Here is a 23,928-nt window from a genome sequence, read left to right on the forward strand (position 1 = left end):
ATTGCACATAAAAAGAAGTGGAGTGCTTTTAAAAGAACCATCTAAAAGTTTTTGTGTGTCTTTTATTCATATAGCTATTCTTGTCTCCTCAGGTTGAACCAGCTCTCACGACCATCATCCTCAGTCAGGGTATAACCAGGTAAATTGCCTCTTCCCTTAAAGAAGCTTCACACTATTTTTTTTTTTACATGAGTAGTTCTATTAGCAGGTTCTTCATTATGCGGGTGCCATCATGTGGAGCCCCTCCTTTAGGAGTCACAGAAAAGAGTTGCTCGAGTTAATACACACTTTGTTTGGAGGCTCTCCAGTTTTTCAGTTTGATACTGCAAGTGATGAACACAAATGATTGATCATTGATCCATACCCTGTTCGGTTGTATTCTTGGAGTGTTTGGGCATTCTTGGAGCGGTGATTATTTGACCAATTATCTTGCATCTTATCAAAACCTGAGGTGCCTTTCCTCCTTCCTTGTTTTATCAAACACACACACATGGAGCAACATGTCTCGTCAAATGTCTGTTTATTAACTAAGGGGAAAAAAGACAATAATTGGCAGCAGCCCAGATTGAGTTGCACAGTTAACAATGGGGGCCTACTGTAAAGAATAAAGAATAACAAGATTAAAGTCTGACTTGCTGATTAGAAGCATAGGGAAACATTTTTTGTAAAGGTTATCATATTTAGCCAAAAGGCCAAGGTCATACCTCTTTTTAATCATGGGCGTCTTGTCTGGGTTTATATTTATTTGCATACAGTATTCTGACATAAATCAAATGTAAGTATTGGTGTGGTGGTGTTCCAGGCCTGACTTACAGGGCCTGGGCAGCCACAGGATACAAAGTTCTGTGGACAGGCCGCACCTGCAGCTGTAGGTCCTGGGGCTGAGGGCTGTGTAATGTAAGCTCCAGACAAAAGATTATGCTTTTCCAGTTGCCCAGTGAGAGGCACCAGGTGGGTGAGGGGGCCTTCCACGAGCAGAGAGTAAAGGGGTCACCTATAAGCATGGTACTGCAAGAAGGGTCTGCCCGTTGTCTGTACCTCACCACCAAAAAGCAGAAAGAAAACAAAGAATCTCTAGACGTGATTCTGTCTGACACATCTCTTCCACTGAGCTGGGAAGCCTGGTTTTATAAACGGGGGCCAGCAGTAGCAGTACACGTGGGTTTATTTATGAAAGGGGCAATAGGACATTCGTTGTCTCTTGCGCAATTGCTAGATTATATATATATATAAATTTATTCAGCTAATGACAAGTGACATGAAAGATTCCCACATGGCTGCCACACATATCAGGTTTCAGAGACAGTCTTTCTCTCAGCCTCGGGGTTTCTTCAGTTCTCTGTGGCACACAGCAGTTAAAGCTGCTGTCAGAAGGGGCTAATTATAGATGATTAGAACTTCATGAGGTCAGAGTTGAATGTGCTTGCGAACTGATCATTCCTATTCTAATGTAGGAGCTGTGCAGCTCATGGGTAAGGGACATTCAACAAATTACTTTTGAAAGATTATCCAGTCAGCCACAAGAAATATTTCCTCCCTCGAGCCTCGCTCACAGATCAATAGAGTTCACAGTTCACCCACTCTCAAATGACAAACCCTCCACATTTACGCTGTGCACTGGACCCAAAGGTACGACGTGCAGCTGTGGCAAACTACTCAAAGAGAATCACAAGGAAACATATAGGATTTGATATGCAATGCTGTTGTCAAAGAATAGTAGATTAAAGGGAATATTTCAATTGTTTACTGACAAGCAGTGGCAGTGAAGAAGAGCAATTTAGGGGGAGCAGCGAAAACACACACAGCCACTGAATAAATGAGAAGCAATAATCCCCTAAACTGTTATATATCACAAGTTATTAATCTTTGGTGATGCAATCCAAGGCAGAGCTCAGATACACTGAGATCCAATTAACTTCTGCAGGAGAAACACAGGCTCTGCTGACCAGATTCACACCGCACCGCTCGACATCCAAAACTCAGGGGCTATCAAAAGATCAGCGTGAGATCCGACAGCAGAGCTTCACACTCATTTACTCAGTAACCACAATCCCGTAGTATTCAGGGAGGAAATTTATGTCATGTGGCAAAACTCTGATTTAGTCACTGCAGTCCAAACCTTAACTGTTAAAAGTGTTTATACAGCTGCAGGCACATATTTTCCTTCTCCGCTCTCTTATCATTCAGCAAAAAGCTCAGTCCTCAGGCAACAGTGCACAGTGGGTTCATGGTGCCGGGCAGGGCAGTAACCACACACAGACACACACAGCTTACAGCACAGCTCTCTGTTTGACACATCTCTGCTCTCATTTATGGGCGCATTCACTGCTTTCTCCCTCTGTCCTCTAATGTGAAGCCACACAGATCTCCAGTAATGCGGGCTGCCCGCGATTTGTATCCCTCCAGCCAAAAGCCACTACAACTTGGTTTGATTAGAGCTTGCTTACATGCCAGAACAGTCACGCTTCCCCTCTTCTGAAGGAACCAAAAATCTCCGGCCCAGTTGCAGGAAATCTGCAAGGAGTCAGTCCAATCTTGCACATATCAAAGCATTCACAACTCTAATTATTTCTATGTCACAATGTCATTTTACTCATTTTAACCGAAGCAACAACTGACACTACTGATTGAGACAAAATAGATCATGCAATCAGAAACACAATGTTTGAAATCCGCTAATCTTCCTGTTTGAGCTAATTACCCTTGTTAGTATAAAGCAGCTGTGGGTCTCTACGTGTCTGTGCTTCAGGGAGCCCAACACACTTACAGTAGATCCTAACATTGCAGCGCAAAGCCCCCTTCACTAATCCTATTGTAGCAGCAGTGGCAGCTTGTGTAGTGGAGTGCAGTGATGACAGCCGACAACAAACAGCAGGACGTCCCCCGTCGCTCTCACCCAGTCTGTAGAAATCACAGGCATGGTACCACAAACGCTTGATGCTCTAACCTCCAGCTGCTCTATGGTTTTCCCTATGGTGCCACATGAGCTTTGCTTATGCGTGCTTGACTGTAAAAGACATACTTGAATAAACAATCTGAAATTATGTGCGAGCGAGTGCAAGGCAAGTGAACAGTTACATGACATTTTAAAATTATCGGATTTTTTTAATTTGAATTTTTTTTTTTTTTTTTTATGAAATCAACATAGTCAGTATCCAATGAGCTTAACTAATTTACAACATTAAAATGCATCATGCAATTACGTGCTGATAAATTATCTGAGATATGATAAGAGACTTCACTTCAGCTTGTAATGGAATATTTTTCATCTCTGCTCTTCCACTTAACTACTTGAGTTAAGATTTAAAAACATCTCGCATCCCTAACACGCTTTAACATCACCACATTACTAGAGGATATTTTAACAATTAACTCCTAGTAAAATATAGGACCATATAGGGCGTAAACCTAATAACCTAAATATAATAAGTCAAACCCCAGTCTCTGCTACGTTGGCTGTGTGTTGCTGTGGTTTATATTTTGCTGGGGTACAGATTAGGGGGGGTGAGTATTAAACTGTTGTGTTGGTATGCTGTTTACCGGAGAATATTTAGGTCACAGGGTAGTCATGGTGAGCAGGCGTTATCAGGAAGGTCCTAACAGATGGCCCAGGAGCTTTTGACCTCAACATTAATTACATGAGAATGTCCTGTAGTGAGTCCAGATTCTAACTGCTCTGTTTCCTCCTCCTCTCTTTCCCTCCGCTCTTAGGTGACAACCAAACGAGGAGCCGTCTGAAGGAGTAACCAAACTCAACAAGGGTGAAAAAGATGAAAAAGTGAGGGCAGCTGATTCACTTCATTTAAACCGCACCCATCTCATCTATTATCACCATCATCCACTTCCTCCTGGCTCCCGCTGCTCTTTTACATGCTTATGGAGGCTGCTCAGAACTGGAACAAGGGAGCGTCTTGCCCCCTCTTGAACTGCCTCTAAATCACAGGCTGGTGAGAGCGCACATTTCCTCCAGACCGACAGCTGGTGTTCTCCTCACCTCTGTCTCTCTGAGGATCCACTGAACCTTCCAGGGAGGACGTGGGGGGGGGGGGGAATCCCCCATGATCCCTTCTGACTCCTGATGCCATACTACTGAATGCTGATCATGAACCTGCCCTGTCTGTCTGCCTGTCTGTCCAACGGTCTGTCCCTGTTTATTTGTCTGTTTGTTACATTAGCTGTCAATCTGCACCAAGTGCCATATTGTCACTACATTCCTTGACTTTGCACTGACCACAAACAACCCTCATGACTGTCCATACATACGTGCACACTTTAATTCGGCTTTTGTCTCAGAAATTTGTTTGACTGAGCTGTTTGCACTAACCATCTGCAGTCACAAACACTCCTCTGATGTCTGTGCTGCTCCCATGCAAATTTTCCACAAATAATTCTGTCCGGGCTTTCAACCCCAAATGGACAGCAGCTGTAAAATGTAACATATATGGAGCAAATGATGCAACATGTTAAAATGCTCTGCAGGGGTATATTTTTCAAAGTGTGGCTTATCTGCTCAAACAAGCACCCAATGATGGGACTAATGTGCCTGGGGTCACTCCGCCCATCTTTGTCACAGTGTTAACAACGCAGACTGATTCAAGCACTATTCTCATAATTGATCCAAATATTGCTGTGCATGTAAACAAAAGCTGTCAGACAAGAGCCAAAAAATGTTACCGTTAAATGGTCAGTGAATAAGCCTTCAAACCTGGAGCTTTCCCATCAACTGTTTCCTTTGCCCCCCCCCCCCCCCCCACCCCATCTCTTCACCTCCGCCGTCTTATGTGTTCTTATTTCTAACTTTTAGCACTTAAATCCGTGTTGACAGTGCCACTGAGCATGACAGAGATGAGAAATATCTGCACATTATTTTTCACAAGGTCCCTTGTGACTTTTTTTCTATTTTTCTTTGTGTGATGTTTGATTTCTAACTGGAGGTCACAGTCTGGGATTGTTTCGTATGGATGACGAAGCAATCTTGGCTGTTTTAAGCAGACACTGGATTTTTATATGCTATCATTTACATTGTACATGCTATTCCCAAAAGTAATTGAAATGCTATTCCTTTGGCTTTTACAGAGTAACATCTGTGTTTTTGTTGAAATGAGAAGCAATATTTTTATTTTTAGTTTTATTTTTTTTCTTTTTCATGCAAGCCAACCATTTTTTTTTTATCCACACTGCCTTATCAGTAAGCTGGGTTTCCCATTAATGGGGTAACTTTCTGATGGTTGGTTTTGAATTTCTGGACACAACACCCACACAGAGACAGAGTCACTTTTAATGATGGATTCCAGTCTGGCCCATTCTGGTTACAATAACAGCCATTGTGAACAGAGACATTTTCCCCTTTGCTATTTTAGATATCCCTTTCCGTGATTAGTTGAAAGAAGCTTTCTGAGCAACTGAAGTTGCACTCATCAGTATATTAGTGAGGGAAATCAAAATCCCAGACAGGAACAGGAAATTCTTCAGGCCCAGGTTAGACTGATGGCGGCTTCTTATCGCTGATAATGGATAAGGAAGGAATCTCCCTTTGAAAATGGACTGTGCCCTCAGATGTCTCTACAGGAGCTGAAAAACAGAGGGCCCTGAGATTCCTGGCCAACAAATTGACACAGAGATGTGCGTAGGAAACAGAAATCAACAATAGACTGGATTAGATTTTATCACTCAACGAATAAATTACAGTATATTATCTACAATTACGTGAAAATTGAGGCAATCCCACCGAGATCAGAGAGAAAGACCACAGCTGCTTTCTGAATGAAAAATTCATTAGAAACTACCCTGTTGTGATACATGACCTGTTGGATACACTTGTACCAAAACCTTGAAGACACCAATGCAGTCACGGTTTGAAAAAGTTGTACATGAAGGGAAGAAAGAAAGCACTCTGCAGACCTATAAGAATAGGCAGGAGGAGGAGAGGGACGGATGGACCTCAGTGAAGGAATAAAGGGAGTCATTGAGGTGGTTCTTGTAGCAGCGATGTGCGAGCGTGACTCACTGGCTGTGTGTGGGGTGTTGTGTGGGCTGTGTCCTTGTTGCCAGATCATTAGCTTTAGCTTCTCTCCAACTGTGTGGAGCTCTTTGAATGTGATTCTGTCCAACCTTACGTGTTTACACACCTACATCTTCTTAATGAACTGAGCTTCTTACCTTCCTTTTACAGTTTTCTTTTTGTTTTTTAATGTTTCCAAATGAGTTTTTCTACTAACTACAATAGATATATATATAGATACATATATATATATATGAAGCTATATTATGCAGCAACTTTAATATATTGTAAATGATGGCTTGGATGCAATGTATTTATTTGTTTGTTATGAAGAATAATCTATAAAGGGAAGTTTAAGTTTTGAGTATACCACATTTTGTTGTACGTATTTGGGTTTAGAAATACATGTTTATTCATCTTTTTGTGCCACAATGAAGCAACACAATACCTTTCTATATCAGTAGGATTCATCTTGTTTACTGTGATCATGAAATGGACATTGCTTACATATTCCTATATACAAACAGAACTGCAATGTGATGGTTATAAGGCAACATGTGTGTGTCATTGTCAGGGTGCAATATTGATTGCATTCATTTTTGTAGCTCTTGTGTATGTTTTTCTTTCTTAAAAAAAAAAAACAAAAACAAAAACAACTGATCAAACCATTTTGCACACTTATCGTTCAGGGATTTATTTGAACCATAGCCAAACATCAAATACGCAGGCTCTACCACAGAGGTCTGTCACTTCATGCTCACAGTAAGTGCTGTCATCTACCATCAGAAGGAATGTCGGCTCTGGCCAGTTGGGTCGCGAACTGCGTTTCACTTTGCCAAAAATTTGTTTTAGCACCAATCCTTTAGGAGTATCGGTCCATTTTATCGAATAATTCTATGTTAATGATCACTTAGGTGATGCTTTGAGAATATGCTATTTCTTGTCATACAAGAATTGTGTATAAAGAAACCTATTTCTGATGTTGAGCAGAAAAACAGAGATAATTTTTATTTTTAGAGCAAGTCCATACAGAGAGATGTCAGTGAAATGAAAGCATATTATTGTAGAACTGAACTGTGATTCTCCTTCTGGGGGTTGATAGAAAATGTACATGTCTGTAAATCAAATAAACCTATTTAATCACTTCATACCACAGTGTCATCTCTGCTTCCCTTCCCTCTGTCAAGCATCCATTGTGTGCAAATGATTCAACATCCAAGGTTTAGGGCCTTCACTGAGAAATGATCTCTCACTTAATTATTTTCCCCTCATCTATCTTAGGTGATGTTAACATGGAGCTTTTTCCAGTGTTAAATACAAAAAGTACTTTTCCCATCACAGACATGTCTTCAGTGTTATGAGCCTTAGATTTAGCTGTGTTCCACTACGCACCAAATACTGTGTATGTCTGTGACGCCTATAAACCAGACACTATAATTTGTCATTATTTACATCCCTAAGTGATATTATGAGGGATTTGTGATGTTAATTCCTTATAAATTGACACCACAGTTTTATAATATTAGCTGAGTGTTGAGGTCATTTCCAGTTTCTGCAGTGTAGAAAAGCATCAGCAGGCTTGGGAGTCGAATCTGCTAAAAGGATCCCCATTCTGATCCCCTGTACTGAAAGTTTTTATTTGGGCTTCCAGTAAATTTTACAGTTGATTTTTGACTAGTAGTTTTCAAGGCCAATCATAATTTAATGCATCAAAATCTCCCAGACTTACTTCCCTCAGGTCAGCTGGAACAGGCTGCCTGGTTATTCCCCAGCTCTCTGCCAAGCCAGCAGTATTCACATAAAGGTGTGGCACTAACACTATCACCTTTAAATCCAAATCGAAAACATCCCTTTTTAACTACACTATCCAGGAGTCGGTTTGTTGGTCTGATTTTTCTTTTTCTTTTACTCTTTTTTTTTGTTTTTGTTTGTTTGTTTTTTGTTTTATATGTTTCATATAATTGGTTGAATGATTTTTTTATTCTGATTTAAATTTTATTTCTCCACATTATATTGCCACTGTTCCAACTTTTTTTTTTTTTGTATTATATGTATTACATAAGTAAGACTTTGCGTGGCTGAAGGACTGATGAAAATCAGGCTAACTTAGATGTTCCTAATTATTAATAAGTCATATTTTGAATGAATCTTACTATGACACCTGTTCACTTTCTACTGTAACTGGTTCTACCACACAAATTTGAATCGGGATGTGTATGTGTGTGAATAAAGTGTTAAATATGTGCACAGTGAGGAACAACGCAGTGTCTAGCTAGTTTATGATATGATAATTTATTTATTTATATTTAACACTTACAGGGTAAGAAATAAAGAAATACATGAAACAATAAGGATTTCTGCTCTGTTGGTTGCTGAATGGTGACAATGAGATGAACAATAAGGATTACTTGTTTAATTTGACGAGTCAGCATATTCAAAGATGATGAGAGGGTTGCGGCAAACAATGAAATGAGTGGGCTATACACTTGGTTCATTCAATGCTTCTTTATGCACAACACATTACTACCTCTCTCCCACACACACACACACACCAGAGGAAATTTAGAGTCAGTATCTTGCCTGAAGGTGCCTGCACATACAGAGTGGGATCGAAACACCAACCCACTGGGATGACCTGCTCTACCTCCTAAGCAGCACCACAAAAATTAGGACGCAAAACATAGTAACGAACATTTAAAGTCCACATAAGTAGCTGTAGTGAATATAATGGGTTTCGTTCAGCAACTGAACAGAGAGCTGAAAGCAGCTAATATAGATGCTGGTAAATAATTCATTATGAATTATATATCTTTAAAATCTTTACAATAAACTTCATATCCTGGGTAGTAAATTCTTACAATTTGTACATTAATCGCACAAATTTGTGATGGGTATTCATGTGTCATGTGTGGCGATGCACTTCACCTGAGTTCAAATGAACTAATTAACACTTTTCTTGTTTGCTTGTAAAAATGTTTACTCTGTCCCTTATGTGCTAAATACCATGCTCACAAATGACTGCTATTGGCACAAATATAAATGATTTTTTCCTTACTTCTCAGTAATTAAACAGAAGTTTGTACAATTTAAGTCAGAACTGAGTAATATGATCCCCTCCATCACAGTGAGGGTAAACATGGACGAGTCGGGTCAAAGGTTTTGCAATAATGCAGAAACTATTACATTTTGAAATAAACACCACTTTTGCGAACTTAAGAGGCTGTTTTTTCCTCTCTTCATCGTCGCAGAGGCTCACAAAGACTTGATTTTTGTCACAGAGAGAGCAAGAAGGCCGCAGTCCGTGAATGAACCACTATATTCTTCAGGTGCAGTCAGGCAGGCCTCTGTGAGGCTCCATTTGTAGAGTAATCTCACAGTCTCCAGAGTGGTTTACAGATGCACTGACACATCACAGACATGACATACATGCTGTGGATGCAGTGGAGAAAAAAAAAAAAAAAAAAAAACAGCATAATGTTTGCCTTCACGGGAAGTGAGGACGTTTTAAGCTGAAGGCTCCCTGTGTGCTGATGAAAAAGGGCAGTTAACTAACATGGCAGGTAATAGCACTGATGGATGCAGTATGACAGGGAAGCACAAACACAGGGTCTAAGTATACATTGCATTTGGACAAAAGAAGACTTGAAACGTTGGCTGCGAGGCCTTTAATTAGGCAGAGCAACATTTTAAACAAATCCCTCTATCCAACACCTCTTCAGTTTGAAGAAGGGAAGATTATAAAGTTGCCAGAGGAGGCTCAAAGTGAAGAATTACGGTTTGGTTGGTCGATGACCCAGCGAAACCAACACCCTTTCCCACAGTCAGACCAATACGTACCCCAAAGTCAGATGGTGCAATCTAAAAGTCAACACACCTAGTCATGCAGCAGGCAGGAAACACTGGGGCGTCGACAGGAAAAGGGGAACCATTCTAGCAAGCACTGGAATTTCCATTTGCACTTTGCCACTTAAATTCACAGAGGGCAAACTTTGTACAATTCACAGGGTAAACTTCGGCAGAAAAATAGTCACCAGTGGGTATGGCAAAATGTTTGCTTGTGCTGGGTTTAAAAGCAGCATTGTTTTAGCCTTCTATGTTAACATGCATTTGGGACCACAGTGCCCTCGTTGTTTTGTTACACTGGAAAATAACAATATTCTTTAAATGTCCTCACACACACACACACACATTTCATGACTGTAAAAGACTTTCTGTGTAACTGTGTAACTATTTACTATGTGCAAGTTAAGAGTAGTATACCTCTAGGTATCTGAGTGTACAGTAAGAAAAGAGCAGGTGAGATAATGTGATGATCAGTTGTGTGTCTGAAGTCAGTGTATCATATGTCACATAAAGTATAAACAAAGTGAGTAACAGTGTCACATGCAGTCTGGTACAATTCATGTAACTGAACATATGGGCTACATTATTTTTGAATGCCAGGTTAATAATGAGAAAACAAAAATTACAGCCCTCTCATTGATTGTATTTCTTGCTGTTTTCCATGCTGGGTATTTTTATTTGCAGCTATATCTGTGTTTGTACATCATGTATCTTGTGATATTTGCACTGTTTATTGTGGAGTACAACATAAAGCGTTGCACAGAAAACCAACAGTTTCCATTGGCTGCTGGTACGATGAGCAGTTTTATGGCAAGGAAACCTTCAAACTCTGTAAACTCCACGCCAAGTGATTAAAAATAGCCTGCGCTGTTTTATACATGCTGTCCTTCACGGGCAAAGAGTATCAACAAGCTTAAATTAAAGGCCCAAAACAGCTGCTAACATAAATCAAACACAAAAGTCATGTTGGCAGAATCTTATTATAAAGTCAGAACACAATAGGTTCATGTTGCGGTGAGAACCTCAATCATATTTAATTTTGCTGTGACTCTACATAGTGAAGTTTTAAAATAACAATCTGTGAAGAAACATGACTCGCACTTCAACTGGTTCAGGCAGAAGTGTCATTTATTTGGTGTATATGTTTCGTCTTGATTATATGCCAGCTTGAAATCCCTCATTTAATGAATGAGGGATTTCAGACGGAAGCGCTTGCTGCCACATTACTTTAGGAGTGTCTGCATTCTCAGAGCGCTGTTAAAAAAAAAAAAAGCTTTGCTACAGGCAGACATTTGCATAATTAGATGGACCTGATGATTAATGCAGAGTTACCAGCACAGCGAAAACAGAGGTCAGATTGGGCAAAAGCAGAGATGGCACAAAACTAGAATAGGCTGTCTGTGGGAGAACACATGAATCACACCTCCACTGTGAATCTCTCACCTCTATTTGTCAGCACCTAACTCACTTTTCCAAACTCCCTCACAGTTTGGAAACAGAGTAAGCTTCACCGACGCTAGTGTGGTGGAAGTCTCCATTTGCACCATTTGTGATGTTCCCAGACTCATTTGACGTGAAATAGTGTCAAATGTATGTGAATATGAGATCCAGGACCTATTTTCCACTGGATGTTCCATTCTGCAAAGAGATTTAAAGCCATTTAAGGAGGAATTCATTCTTTCAGAGTGAACCATTCAGAGCGCTTCTGTCTTTCACGGAAATAAAATAAAAACAAATGACTTTAATGCAAAGCTGACTGTGTGAAGACAAAAGCACACACAGACTCAGTCATCCTCTCATTGCACACATTTCTTTCGCCTAACAAGATTCAAAATAGGATTAAAAGGAATCACACAGAAAAATGAACAATAAATGATTCTGCAGGCTTGTTGTGCAATTGAGGGAAAAAAAAAGGCAGAAATAGCTCTCTGCTCCATTAGAGGTTTACTTGAGGCAGGGGCATGCTCCTGTTTTCACCCACTGCCAGTACAAGACACAATGAAGTGAAACACTGAGTAACTGCAGCATCACCTCTGAAAATACAGGAGAGAAGAGAAGAGTCTGTGTCTGTTTCCGGGTCGCACGGACGCTGGAGCCAATCCCAGCTCACAGAGCAGGGTGAACCCTGGACAGGTCACCAGTCCATCACAGGGCCAACAGACAGAAACCAATAACCACCCACACCTACGGACAATTTAGAGTCACCAGTTAACATAAACAGGGAGAACATGCCAACTCCGCACAGAAAGACCCCGGGCCGGGAACTGAACCTGTGACCTTCTTAGTGTGGGGAAACAGCACTAACCACTATGCTGCCGTGCTGCCATTTAAAGCAGTTAAAGTGAATTTGTTCTTATTTTCACCATTGAGCTTAATAAGCATGTGTTTAGTGGGAGAACAGAGGTTGTCCAATAGCTGCTCTTTAGAGTAAACATCTATTTACTTGGCAATAGTGTTTGTAATTTTAATGTTTTAAAAATATATTTTGATGTCATTCTATATTTTGCATGTAGGCCGCAAACCAGAAAGTAACCCCATGAAAGAAAAATAAGGAGTAAAAATGGTTTTACAGGAGAGGGCTAGATTTGTTTTCTCAGTGACCAACCAACAGCTGATTCTCCTACTCCTCCTCTCACGAAGTGCAGCAACCCCACTCTCCATTTGTCGATGGATGTTCAGGCCTGAGGAATCAACTGACCATAAGCTGTCAGAGTCTGTATTAATGCACATCTCTGCATGCCTTACTGTGCCATTAAAGAAGCTGACACATGTTCCAGAGGAAGCATGACATGTCCTCTTCGTCTTTGCTGTCTGCCCATGTGGAATGAATAAGAGATGTGCTTCATGGTGGGCTGAGCAACGTCAATGAAGGAACCAACAAAAATGACTCAAGAAGATGTAAATGGCAAGAAATGGTCAAGCCTGCTGTCACTGGAGCCACAGAAGCAGAAGACGTCATTACCCTGCAGCCAGTTGTAACGATCACTCCTCATATCACATCAAGCCTTCAGGCATTTTCAGACTGAGGTCTCCGTTCCAATGAGGGGTTCATTTGATTTCCATTACTAACAAGGATGTAATGCAAATTGACAGAGTAGTGTTGCCGCAACTGTGCTTGTTGTGTGCCGCAGTGGGCTCAGTGTCATGGATGCAGCAACTGAGTTATGAATACCAGAGGTTTCTGAATTAAGCATGCGCATGTGCTGAACGTGGCGAAGAGTGAATGATGCCGCTTGGCTTTAGTTACTGTTTTTAGCTCGCATACTTCCATATTTCTGCTTGAATTACAGAATTACTTCTTCTACTGCAGCATAAACTGATTCAGAAAATCATCTACAGGCTATTTATGCACGTGTCCACATATGCACGGTAGCATTGGTATTCCTGTGTAGCACACGTGACAGACAGTGAAGCAGCTTTGTGAATGACTTGAAGGCAGAGTGCAGCAAGCAGGCTGAGTTCGTGAATGGCAACAGCTCTATGTGAATGAAGCAGACGAGCAGGTTCCATGGTATACATATAACATATAACCATATATGCATAGCAAATACGCCTTCAGGTCATACACGGCTATGCACTAACTGCTGACCGCACGTACAATGGTGCAAAATAATATTCATTAGGACACATTAGAATGAAAACTGTTTTAGATGCACACTTCCACTCAAAGTGCATCCATTTCAGCATCATTCATTATTAAACATAAATTAATAAAATCCACAATACTGCTTTGTTTTGTTACTCTTCATTAAAGTCCAGGATTGCATCACATTGCAATTAATATTAAATGTGTGTGTGTGTGTGTGTGTGTGCCAACCAACCCTGTTTCCCTTCCATAGGTCCTTCACTTCAAGAGCACAGACCCGTTAACAAATGAATGAACGTCTTTGAAAGAGTGATAAATGGGCCTGATAGATTATTCATTGATGGCAGGTGACCTGGGATACTGATGCATGCAGTTACTTATTGTTAACACTAATCCCTTAGAACAATGGCCAAAAATTAATAAAATGCAGATTTTCATCTGTGCGTGCAAAATTGATGGTACAGTCTAAAAACTATCAAATGAAATAATCATGTAAATTTCTTCCTCCTTGTGCATTATATTCATATTCAATCACTATTTTCTTCTCAAATTATCCTTTAGTTTGCTTTGCATCAAACTGATTCATCATTATTCTTTTCCCTAATTCTGGTCTCTGACATCAAAAAATATACACATGCACTACCCTATAGGAACGCACATGTGATGCACTCCAAATGACCTCATTCTCTCATTCCACCACAGTTCTCCCTTTCAACATATGGCAGCAAGACAGAGGGAGGATGGAGATTTATTTTTTCTTGGAAACCTCAGGAAATGGACTCCAATTCTGTTCATTCATGAGTCTCACATTCCGAATAGTACTTCAAATTCTCAAATCCTATTCAAGGAACATGACATTAGAAAATGTGCCAAGACAGTAGTAAACAGACACGGGTGGAAACAGACTACACATATATGTGTTGATTGTGACCTTTTTTTTTTTTTTTTCCAACCAACAAAGCTTAATATTCACATATACATATGTGCACATCAATACTTATCCTAGATGACTCATGTTAAGACTCAAAGCTCCTCTAAGTTGTACAAAAGCCCAGACTGATAAAGAAAATAGACATGAACCAGCACAAACACAAATTCTCGATCATATAAGCTAAGCAATAGATGACTAAATGTGTATTTGGGTATGTGCAATAGTGAATTAAAACATTGTAAATTGCTTTGTAGCCGTGGTAATTAGGTTGAATTTTTGTTCTAACGTTGCTTCAGTAAAAATGAATATTGGATGAGGTGAAGGCTTTTCAGATCCTGTGGCTTTTAGCAGCATGTTTGATTCTAGAGTTTGGATTTTTGTGCTTCCAGCAGGTGAAATTAGTCGGTAAAATCCAATTTGACAGGTGAATTTATTTTCTAATCCTGTCTCAGATCAATCCAATTGATCAACGAATCAATTCATTTCTTGACTGATGGAATTGGCTGTAATATGGACACATTTAGCTAATGACATTCAAACTGAATGCCACGCTAAACTATAAGAATGTCCAGTGAACTCTGACACAGTCAATAGTGTAAAAAGCTTTCCTGCCTGTCACTGTCAGCCAGGTGGAAGTCATCAAACTGTCTCTTTTTGAAAAGGGCCTTTGTTTTTTGTTTTTTTTTTTCCTGTCTCACCTATTGGGTTACATTGGCTGGTGATAACAGATGTGTCTATAAGGAGATGGAGGGGCAGTGGGTTCAGTTTGCAAGATGCTGGCTTGGCCAGACTGTGGTGGAGAGAAAGGGTACCCAAATCTGTGCAGCAGGCGAAATGTCACAATATGTTAACATGCTGTGCAGCTCTGCAGCCAGTGGACAGTGGCGTGTAGACAAGGAGTGGGAACCAGTCCAAGAGAACTCACTCACAGGGTTTGAGTTGAGTTGAACGTTATTTGCAAACAATGCTTCGGAGTAGCATTGATACTGAAGAGAAGGATATCTTCAGGTCCAGTTTATTCAAATAAACAGTACATACAGGAAAGATGATGGAATTCTGCGTAGGTCACCACCTCTGCAGTCTGATTAAGGTTTCTATATTTTAACACACATCAAATGACAGTTGGAGAGTTGCGGCTGTAAATACTGAAAAAAAAAAAAAAAAAAAAAAAGGGTGGACTAATTCCAAGACAGTCTCTCCTTCTGTCTCACATAGGCACACACACTCGATGCTGCACACAGACAACCACACTTTCATGAAGTTAATCTCAGGTTTAGTCTGACTAGTGAATCAATGTGATGCAGTAAGCAGCAGGCAACAGAAGCCTTGTGGGACTGAGGGGGATTTATTGGATGTAGGCAGCAGAGTAATCCACGCAGTCTCCCACCAGCATTAAATATAAAATATGAATTTCTACACAGGAGAGTCTGCACGACTCTTACTCTGTGCAGGCAGAATTGATTGATCTACTCTAATTAGTTTTGAAAGAGAGAGTCTGATCAGTGGATTGTGGGGTAGCGTTCATGTCTAGGAGTAAGACGTTGCTTTACTGCGGCAGGTTCTCTGATTTTAACAGACCGGCGTCTTTGCAAGTACATTTACTGATGGCAACTAAATGTGATGAAGCTTTTTATTATTGCAGATCCAGAAGCTGATTCAATTATCTACCTGATGAAGAATGGTACGTGACCAACATTATAATGAAATCAACATATGTTGTGTGCCATTTGGAATCCATAATATAAAATGTACTCCTATAATAAGCCCATAACACCACAAAAAAAAAAAAAAAAAAGGTTGCGATGAGATGCAATTCAAAGCATCTAAGTGGTGAGAAAATGTGTTCCATAGTGTGCATGTGTGTGCGTATACTAAAACCTGCAGTTTATCAGACTGGGTGTGAGATTGAAGTGTGAACAAGCAGGAAGAAAGCTTTAATGAATTAAGAGGCGCAACCAGATATTTTTAGGCTGTGAGCAATGCCATTGACTTTCCTGTTAAAAACCTCTGTATTGTCTGTATTTCACATTGTTTACAGAGGTGATGTCTAAAGAAATCTTTGGGCTCCATCTGGTGGTAAAAATGTAAAAAGTCTGACATAGTCCTTATTTCCTTTGTTCCATGTATAGACTTATGAGATACATTTCTCTCGCTCATTTAGACCAACTCTCTACAGCCAGGACAACAGCTGCCTGTGTGGGATAAATTAATGGTTGATCTTTAAAAAAGATGCTTTCAGTGAACAAATCTTTCATATCTCAGCTCTGCTCACTAACATGTCATTTTAAGATGTTATATTTACACTTGGAAAAAAAATGTAGCTGTAAATAAGGCGATTTTCTGGATCTATGTCTTAAAAAAACAAAAAACACTTGAGAAGTTAATGGCCCCCGTCCACAGGACCAGATGTCTCTCTTGGCTGCCACCCCCATGTGTCTGCAGGAGATTGTGACAGACGGATCAGGCTGCAGATGTTATTTTTACAGGTGTATTTCCGAAGAATCCATAAAGGGAATGAGAACAAAAAGTTGACAGGCTGCACTGTGTATTTACATCTGTGGGTATCAGAACGTGTGTAAGATACACACGGCAGTGCATACTTGTTTAGTTTAAGAACATATTGCAGCATTTCTGATTTAATTCCTGTCTCGTTCCTAAGCCATAAGGTAAATTAGGAACTCATGTAAGAAAAAGATGCCATTCTTTTTGTGTAATTGAATATGAGGGATTTTTTAGCTTGCTGTTCTTCAAATGATGATCCAGAGACGTGAATGCAGTTTTTCTGCATTGGCACTGTTTACATGGCCGGTGTGTTAAGATGCATGTTGGTAAGGAGAAGTGTACGAAGAGTAAAAAAGGATTGGATGCAACTAATTTACATACCTTTTTGTTAAATGTGATTTACTGTTTGGACTGCAAAGATTAAATTACAGGTTAACAATGAATGTATTATCTCATGAAATATAAATAACATAAAAACAAAACATTTTTTAGATTAACTGATTACCTATGTTATGATCAAAATGGGTTTCTTCTCTATGATAGTCAAGGCCATACTAATGGTAATCACTTAACAACAGCCTTAAGAGTCTGGACCTCAACTGACTGAGACTAGTTTGGCCAGTCATGGTTCATTTATGTTAAATAATCTAAAATTATGTAAAATTTGGAGTAAGAGGACAATAAGAGATTGCTTATAAAAGCATGTTTAATATTTTTCATACAAATAAACCCTTGTAAAGGTAAGTGAGCAAAAAAACTGAAAGAACAATGAAGGAATGGATATTCCTGCCACAAGGCCTCAGTGATGAACAGAATTGCGCAAAATTCAGAATTAAGCCAAATATCAGTAAATAAATTTGAATTCAAACAATATTTGAGTTGAACAGAGAAACAACTTGTAGGATATTCACACATTTAAAGTCTATTTCCCATCTTAGGTGTGATTCGAAGCTGAATTCAAATTTATATAGAAACCTGTTCTGACTTGCCTCCAACCACAGAGCTGATCAACAACATAAAAACTACAGGCATCTTCATTACGAGGTGTCCATCGTAGCTGTTTCTGAAATGTAGAAACAAATACATTTTGTTTTATGTACTACATTATATGTTCATGTTTCTTATGAAAAGACCCTATTTTGAGTTTTATTTTGTGTTTTTCCTTGTTTTATTCTCTTCTTTGCTCAAACTAATCATTACGATATCAGTTCAGTTCAGACCAGTTTTAGTGAACGTGAGAAAACTGTAACTGAATTTATCTAATGAGTGTAGCAGATTACAGCTGGTGACCCTGCTGGTTCAGCTTTTTGATGCTTTGTTGGACTTAATTTAATAGAAAGACAGAAGATAAACTGCAAACTCACGTGTTTCATTGAAGAGGAAGGAATCCTGATACTCCTTCATGTATTGAGAGGATCTGGCCTCATCCAGGAACAGAGAATAAACCCTTTTAATGTCCTCCACCTGAACTTCTGTGCCCTTTAGAAGAAAACACACAGATGAGCTAAAGCTAATGGCTAGAAACCATCCTGATAAGGGTTAGGGTTAATTAAAGCAGAGAAAACTAAATAAAATCTTATTCAGACTGAGCTAACCTTCCGTTTGCGACACACCAGTCCTGCAGTGCTGATCAGCTGGATGGCATAACGAAGAGAAGTCTCCATGCCAATGCGAGTCAGAACGGTGTGAGCCTCCTCACTCAGCTCTACATCTTCTTCTTCACACCTGAAATCAAAAACATGCAGCCCTTTCATTTCTTGTGCTTTGGGGAGAAAGCAACAAAGTTTGCTGATGGATGAATATTAAATATTCTCACCGGATCTTAAGGATCTGTCTTGTTTCTTTTTCAGTGTAAGGGGAGGTGGCGATGATGAGCAAGCGGTCTAGCAGGTCGATAGGGATGCCATGAGGGCTCTGATAGTTTGTGCCACGGATACTGAGACACAAAAGTACAGGGATTTAGAGTTAGAAGTAAAAGCTCAGAACCAACATTATTTCATGTTTTCTCAAAGTATATTACATTTGTGTCTTTTTGTTACTTAACAATTTTAAAATAAAGACAATATTTTACAGTAGCAGATATACAAGTTCTGAAAAATCTGAATTGCCAAAGTACAATTGAAACTATGTACTAGTTCCTCCCGAAGCATAATAAATTACACAAATAATTAGACAGCATGGGAAGGTTGGCAGAAACAGTACCGAGTGATGCCTCTGTTTGTGGCCATGATAAGAACTGGAGACAGGTCACTCTCCAGGGCACGGTTCAGGAAGGAAAAGCACTCCATGTCCAGCATATGGACCTCATCAATAAATAAGACCTACAGCCACACACATGGAAATTCAGGCAAGGCAATCACACAGAATAGGCATATAAAAACCAATGCACACACCACTGTTGAACCTACCCCTGGAATGATCTCTGCCTTGCCCTCTTCCCTCCACTCACAGACTTTAGCATTAATCTGCTCACGGACTTCAGACTTGATCTCTCCGGTGTCTCCAGAGAAGAGAGCCAGGAAGCCTTGTGTACGGCTGTTGATGACGTCGATCTCATGGAGGGACACAGTGTGGACCACCTCTTTCCTCTTCTGCAGCTCACCCTCTGGACACTGCACAAACTGTGTCTATATACAGAGGTAAAAAGATACATTTCAGTTTTTAAATAATGTGGCATTAAATTATCCACTGTTCAACAAATATAGTATTATTTCTTAAATAGTTTTACACATGCATTAGCTAATGGGGTTTTTAATTCCTGTAAAAAGAGCTGGATGAAATTCTATCAATACCACTATGCACATTAAATTTCACATTTTAACCTGAACATAACTAATTTGGAAACTGCTGTAAAATTGCAGTGGCCTTGTTTCGTTAATGTGACAGCATACCTGAGCTCCCATGGCATCATAGTCTCTGGCTCTGGTAAAGGAGCGGCCCAGCTTGCTGATCTTTCCAGTGGCTTTGTCAATAGTAATAACATCTCTGCAAGACAACAGAGAAATATTGTTTCAGTCACATAACGCTGTGCAGACCCGATATTATGAAACTTTCAAACACATACAGGTAACAGCTCGTTTAAGGATCCATGAAAGAAAGATCACATTACCCTGCTTGTACTTTCTCTTTACTGAGACTGTCAATCATCTTGTTGCCCAAGTCATATATTGTCTCCATCTCAGTGGTCTTAAGAGTCAACTTTCCGACCTTGGCACCCTGATAGATGGCAATGGATTTTAAATAGTGCCAAGCAGGAAATGTATGTAATTTATTAATTTACATTTTTTACAAAGAACACAACCAACAGCAGCGTACCGTCCCAGTGGCTGGTCGATCAATCTGGATCTCTACCACCTCTCCTTCAATTATCTCTGTCTCTTCTCTGTAAAAAAACAAAACAAACAAACAAACAAAAAAAAACCCACAGTGAGCTGCAAATTATTGACAAGTAATCAGAATTAGAGGGCACAATTAATGTGTTTGCACACTCACTTGATCCTCACTCCAATAGCTTTCCTAAAAGCCTGGCTGAGTGCTTCAGTCTTACTCATCTCCAGAGAGAAGATCTCACTACCAGCCAATGCTGTGAAGGGTGTATCAGCACCAAGAGACTGAGCAATGCCTGCACAAAAAGAAAAGTTTTCAAAAGAGTGTTGCATTGCCATAAATAACAAGGCCAGTTACAACAAGGTTAAACAATGTTAAACAATAATTTCATGTCTAGGGGAGGATGATAAAAAAAAAGGCATTGTGTTCAAAAGAGCCTCCTGTGTGGCTCTTACCCATAGCAATGGCTGTCTTTCCTGTGCCAGGTTGGCCAGCAATCAGTACTGCTCTGCCAGCGATGTGGCCATCTTTGATCATTTCAAGGATGACCCCTGCTGCCCGACGGGAGGCCAGCTGTCCAACCATCCCCTGAGAGACCTGCAGGTGAGTAGGAACAAGTATAATTGAGACCAAAACATAATAATGCACATGTGTACATCACTCAGTGTAGTTTGGTAAGGTCTTGGAATTTACAATATGTGTACTGGTTAAAAAATACGTTTATATAATGTCACCAAAGACCTTAAATTAAGATGGCATGATACAATTATACCTGTCTTGGCTCCAAGGCATCATCCAACCCAAGCCCACGGATGTGAGAATGTGCACCTAGACACAAGATAAACTTCAAAGCGTTAATTTTAATCCTGGTCAGAAGAGCAAGTCAAGGCAGTCCTTGCATCTACAAACAGTTATTTTTAAGAGTAATCAACTATTTGCATTCATTAAAAGCTCAACTATCAGTGTAAATATGGATTCTTACCAATTCTCTCAATCCGCATAATATCACGAACCTCTGGAACCTTTGGAGTCGCCATTTCGACTTAAAATAAATAAATAAAATAAGAAAACACACAAATCTGTTAATGTGCAAACAAAATGAAAATTCACAGGTACTTCTCCCAGCTCTTCAACTCTCCTTTGCTATTGTTAGACCTTTAAATATGGAATACTTAATATACTGGCAAAGTGCATCTGTCATATGAACAGACTTTACCATTAAACCAATTTGTTATGTAATTTATAATACATGGTTAATCCACATCAACATCCTGTACAGGTTTCCGAGGGTCTCTGGACTGTCTAACACAAACACATTTGTCACTCATTATCATATATATATTGGAACATTATAGGTTTACTGCTGGAACAGGGCTGCTTTCATCCATACTTGGGGTCTTGTGTGTGTTGATGCCTGCGTTGTACGATATTTAAAATAACATCAGGGCTGAAACCGAATCCAAAAACTAATATTACATTACTTAACGATGAAGAGGCTGAATAAATGTGTTGTTATTATTATTATTATTAAAATTAAATAAATGAATTCACTGTTAGACTGTGCTGTGTCCGGGTTGGTTGTCATAGTGACAGTCCCAACGGACGCCTCAACAAAAAAGTGACCCCTTTGCTATGTTAGCCAACTAACTGTAGCTGTTTGTTTGTAATGCCGTTTGTTTGTTTCTAATAATTGGTCTGATAAAAAAAAAACGAGGCTAAGATGTCGGTAAAACTTCATTTGAGTTAAAATTACATGCGAAAGACAAAACTCTGCCTTCTCCATCGCGTTCGTTCATCCAAACGTAATGCTAATGCTAGCTTATGTTATGTTAGCAAACCAGCTAGCTCCATTCATTCTCCTTTTGTAATCGCTGTTACATCCGGATGAAAATGTTACGCTGAAGAAAGTAGAAGGGAATTGCCTTGCGCTTCGGATACAGCGATTTAAATGCATTAAATGGCCGTTTTGTATAATATTTATCAGGTTTATCGTGCGAAATACACACTCACCTGTGTAGCCACACTTCTGAAAATGTGAAAATGCGGCGCCTCTTCTGATGGTGCGCAGGGTAAATGTGTCCGACGAGAAACCAGCTCTTTCTTTTTCAATGTGCAAGCTTTGAGGCTGACGCCCTCTGCAGACATGGCGCTAACAGAGAGGAGAGGTACGGATTTAAATACAGGTCAAATCACGAGGGGAATGAGGTTAAAACGTTTAGTTTGTTAACTTGTTATACACTTTACCTTGTCTCTTGTTTTTTAATTGAATTGACTGGAAACTGAAAACGGTGTAAAAACCGTCTCTTACTATGTTTTCTTTTAGCTTAGTGATATAAAATGACGGATATGGGACGTACATCCACTTTAAACTATTAAAATTGTAAAAACGCATGCGATAAAAACACAAGGTGGTAATCAGTAATGCTATTTAAAGTGACCAATTCTCTTTTGAAAGAGTTTGGTCTATCATTGTAAGACCTCAGCCACAGGAAAATGAGACAAGCAGCCTCATGGAGACTCTTTGTGCCTTATATGTGTCGGTCGGTCTAATATTCACTTTTCTGTATCTCCAGCAGAAAGACAGCGAAGCTTTCTCATCAGTAAGGTGGATGGACTGCCTAGGGACAGACCTGGTAAGCACCGCATACACTCCTCCACTAGAGGTAGCAAGGCCCATGAGTTATTTTACATGGTTAAGAATCCAATCTATACAATACTTGTCACGAGTTTTTATGCATAAGCATCAAATAATCCAGAAAGACGATATGTATAACATTTTAATGTATTCATGTAAAGCAACAGCTACAATCGGACACAAATTGCCTCAAATACATGAAAGTGGAGATTTGTTTGTTTAATTGGATTAAAAAAAAAACCCATCCCTGAAAAGAGTAATTTTAGAGAATAGCAATGAACAACAATGCAACAATGAATGAACAAAGGATGCTGCAGGAGGTTTTCATATCCACTATATAATATTTTTCGTTGTTTTCGTCGTTTTTCCTCGAGGGCCCACTTTTAGGATTCCACAATCTAAACCTGCATAGCTCAAAGATCACAGCAGGACCATACTAAACCAAGGTACTCACAAAAGCCTCTGTTTGCATTGTAAGCAGTTGTGGTGTTTCACAACAGCAAAGGTTTTGGCCTGTATTTAAATAAAACCAATGTTTTGTCAATAGCAAGTTTTAAAAATACTTCCCAGCAAAGAGGAAATGCTTCTACTACAATGAGCAACTGGGCCAGTTTTACAGGTGCATGTGTAAAGTAAATAGCTTGAGTGTTACATAATTTATTTTGTCTGTCTGAATCTAGACTTTGAATGACTAACTAGATGATAAAGATCTTTACTGTCAGATATAGATACAACTGAAACAATTGAAACTCAAGATGAGTTTCACCTGTGTTCATTCAAGAGCTCTCTGCCACGTCTCACATTCTTTTGTACCACTCTTAACCTCTCACTCTCAGGCAAAACCAAAAGAGCCAGTTATGCAAAGTCATTGTTGTTATTTTATCTACATTTGATATTGGCAATGTGAGTAATACTCGTCCAGTGAAATGGACTATACAGTTGTCCCAGAGAGGCTGTCCCTTTTAAAAAGCCTTGAATTTGAGTTTTTATCTTGTTAAATGTGCTGGACTTAGTGAATGAATTCTGGAATGAAGGAAAACTATTTTCTTTCTTCCATTTCACTTTTACAGTGGTTTTGTTATGCTGGCTGAGGGTAGAGAAAC

The 23,928-nt window shown here is 39.6% G+C and overlaps 2 protein-coding genes across 2 annotated transcripts in view; one reads left to right on the forward strand and one right to left on the reverse strand.

The window, feature by feature from the left end:
* spns2 (SPNS lysolipid transporter 2, sphingosine-1-phosphate) overlaps positions 1–7,149 on the forward strand; it is a 57,362-nt gene extending 50,213 nt beyond the window's left edge. The window contains exons 12-13 of the mRNA XM_029519753.1: positions 93–139; positions 3,712–7,149. Of these exons, the coding sequence (XP_029375613.1) occupies positions 93–135 (43 nt within the window). The 3' untranslated portion in view covers positions 136–139; positions 3,712–7,149. The remainder of the gene's footprint in view (positions 1–92; positions 140–3,711) is intronic.
* A 10,134-nt stretch (positions 7,150–17,283) lies between these two features.
* ruvbl2 (RuvB-like AAA ATPase 2) lies at positions 17,284–22,247 on the reverse strand. Its single transcript, XM_029519448.1, has 14 exons — positions 22,201–22,247; positions 21,173–21,232; positions 20,963–21,018; positions 20,646–20,787; positions 20,356–20,485; positions 20,179–20,245; positions 19,973–20,079; positions 19,755–19,848; positions 19,272–19,490; positions 19,066–19,184; positions 18,680–18,799; positions 18,459–18,588; positions 18,228–18,342; positions 17,284–17,926 (listed from the first exon to the last, which is right to left on the reverse strand). Exons 2-14 carry the CDS (start codon positions 21,225–21,227, stop codon positions 17,901–17,903), a joined length of 1,380 nt encoding a protein of 459 aa, XP_029375308.1. The 5' UTR covers positions 21,228–21,232; positions 22,201–22,247; the 3' UTR covers positions 17,284–17,900.
* Between the last annotated feature and the right edge of the window lie 1,681 nt (positions 22,248–23,928).

This window comes from Echeneis naucrates, chromosome 14 (assembly GCF_900963305.1).
Source record: "Echeneis naucrates chromosome 14, fEcheNa1.1, whole genome shotgun sequence".
In the NCBI taxonomy this organism is placed as follows: domain Eukaryota; kingdom Metazoa; phylum Chordata; class Actinopteri; order Carangiformes; family Echeneidae; genus Echeneis; species Echeneis naucrates.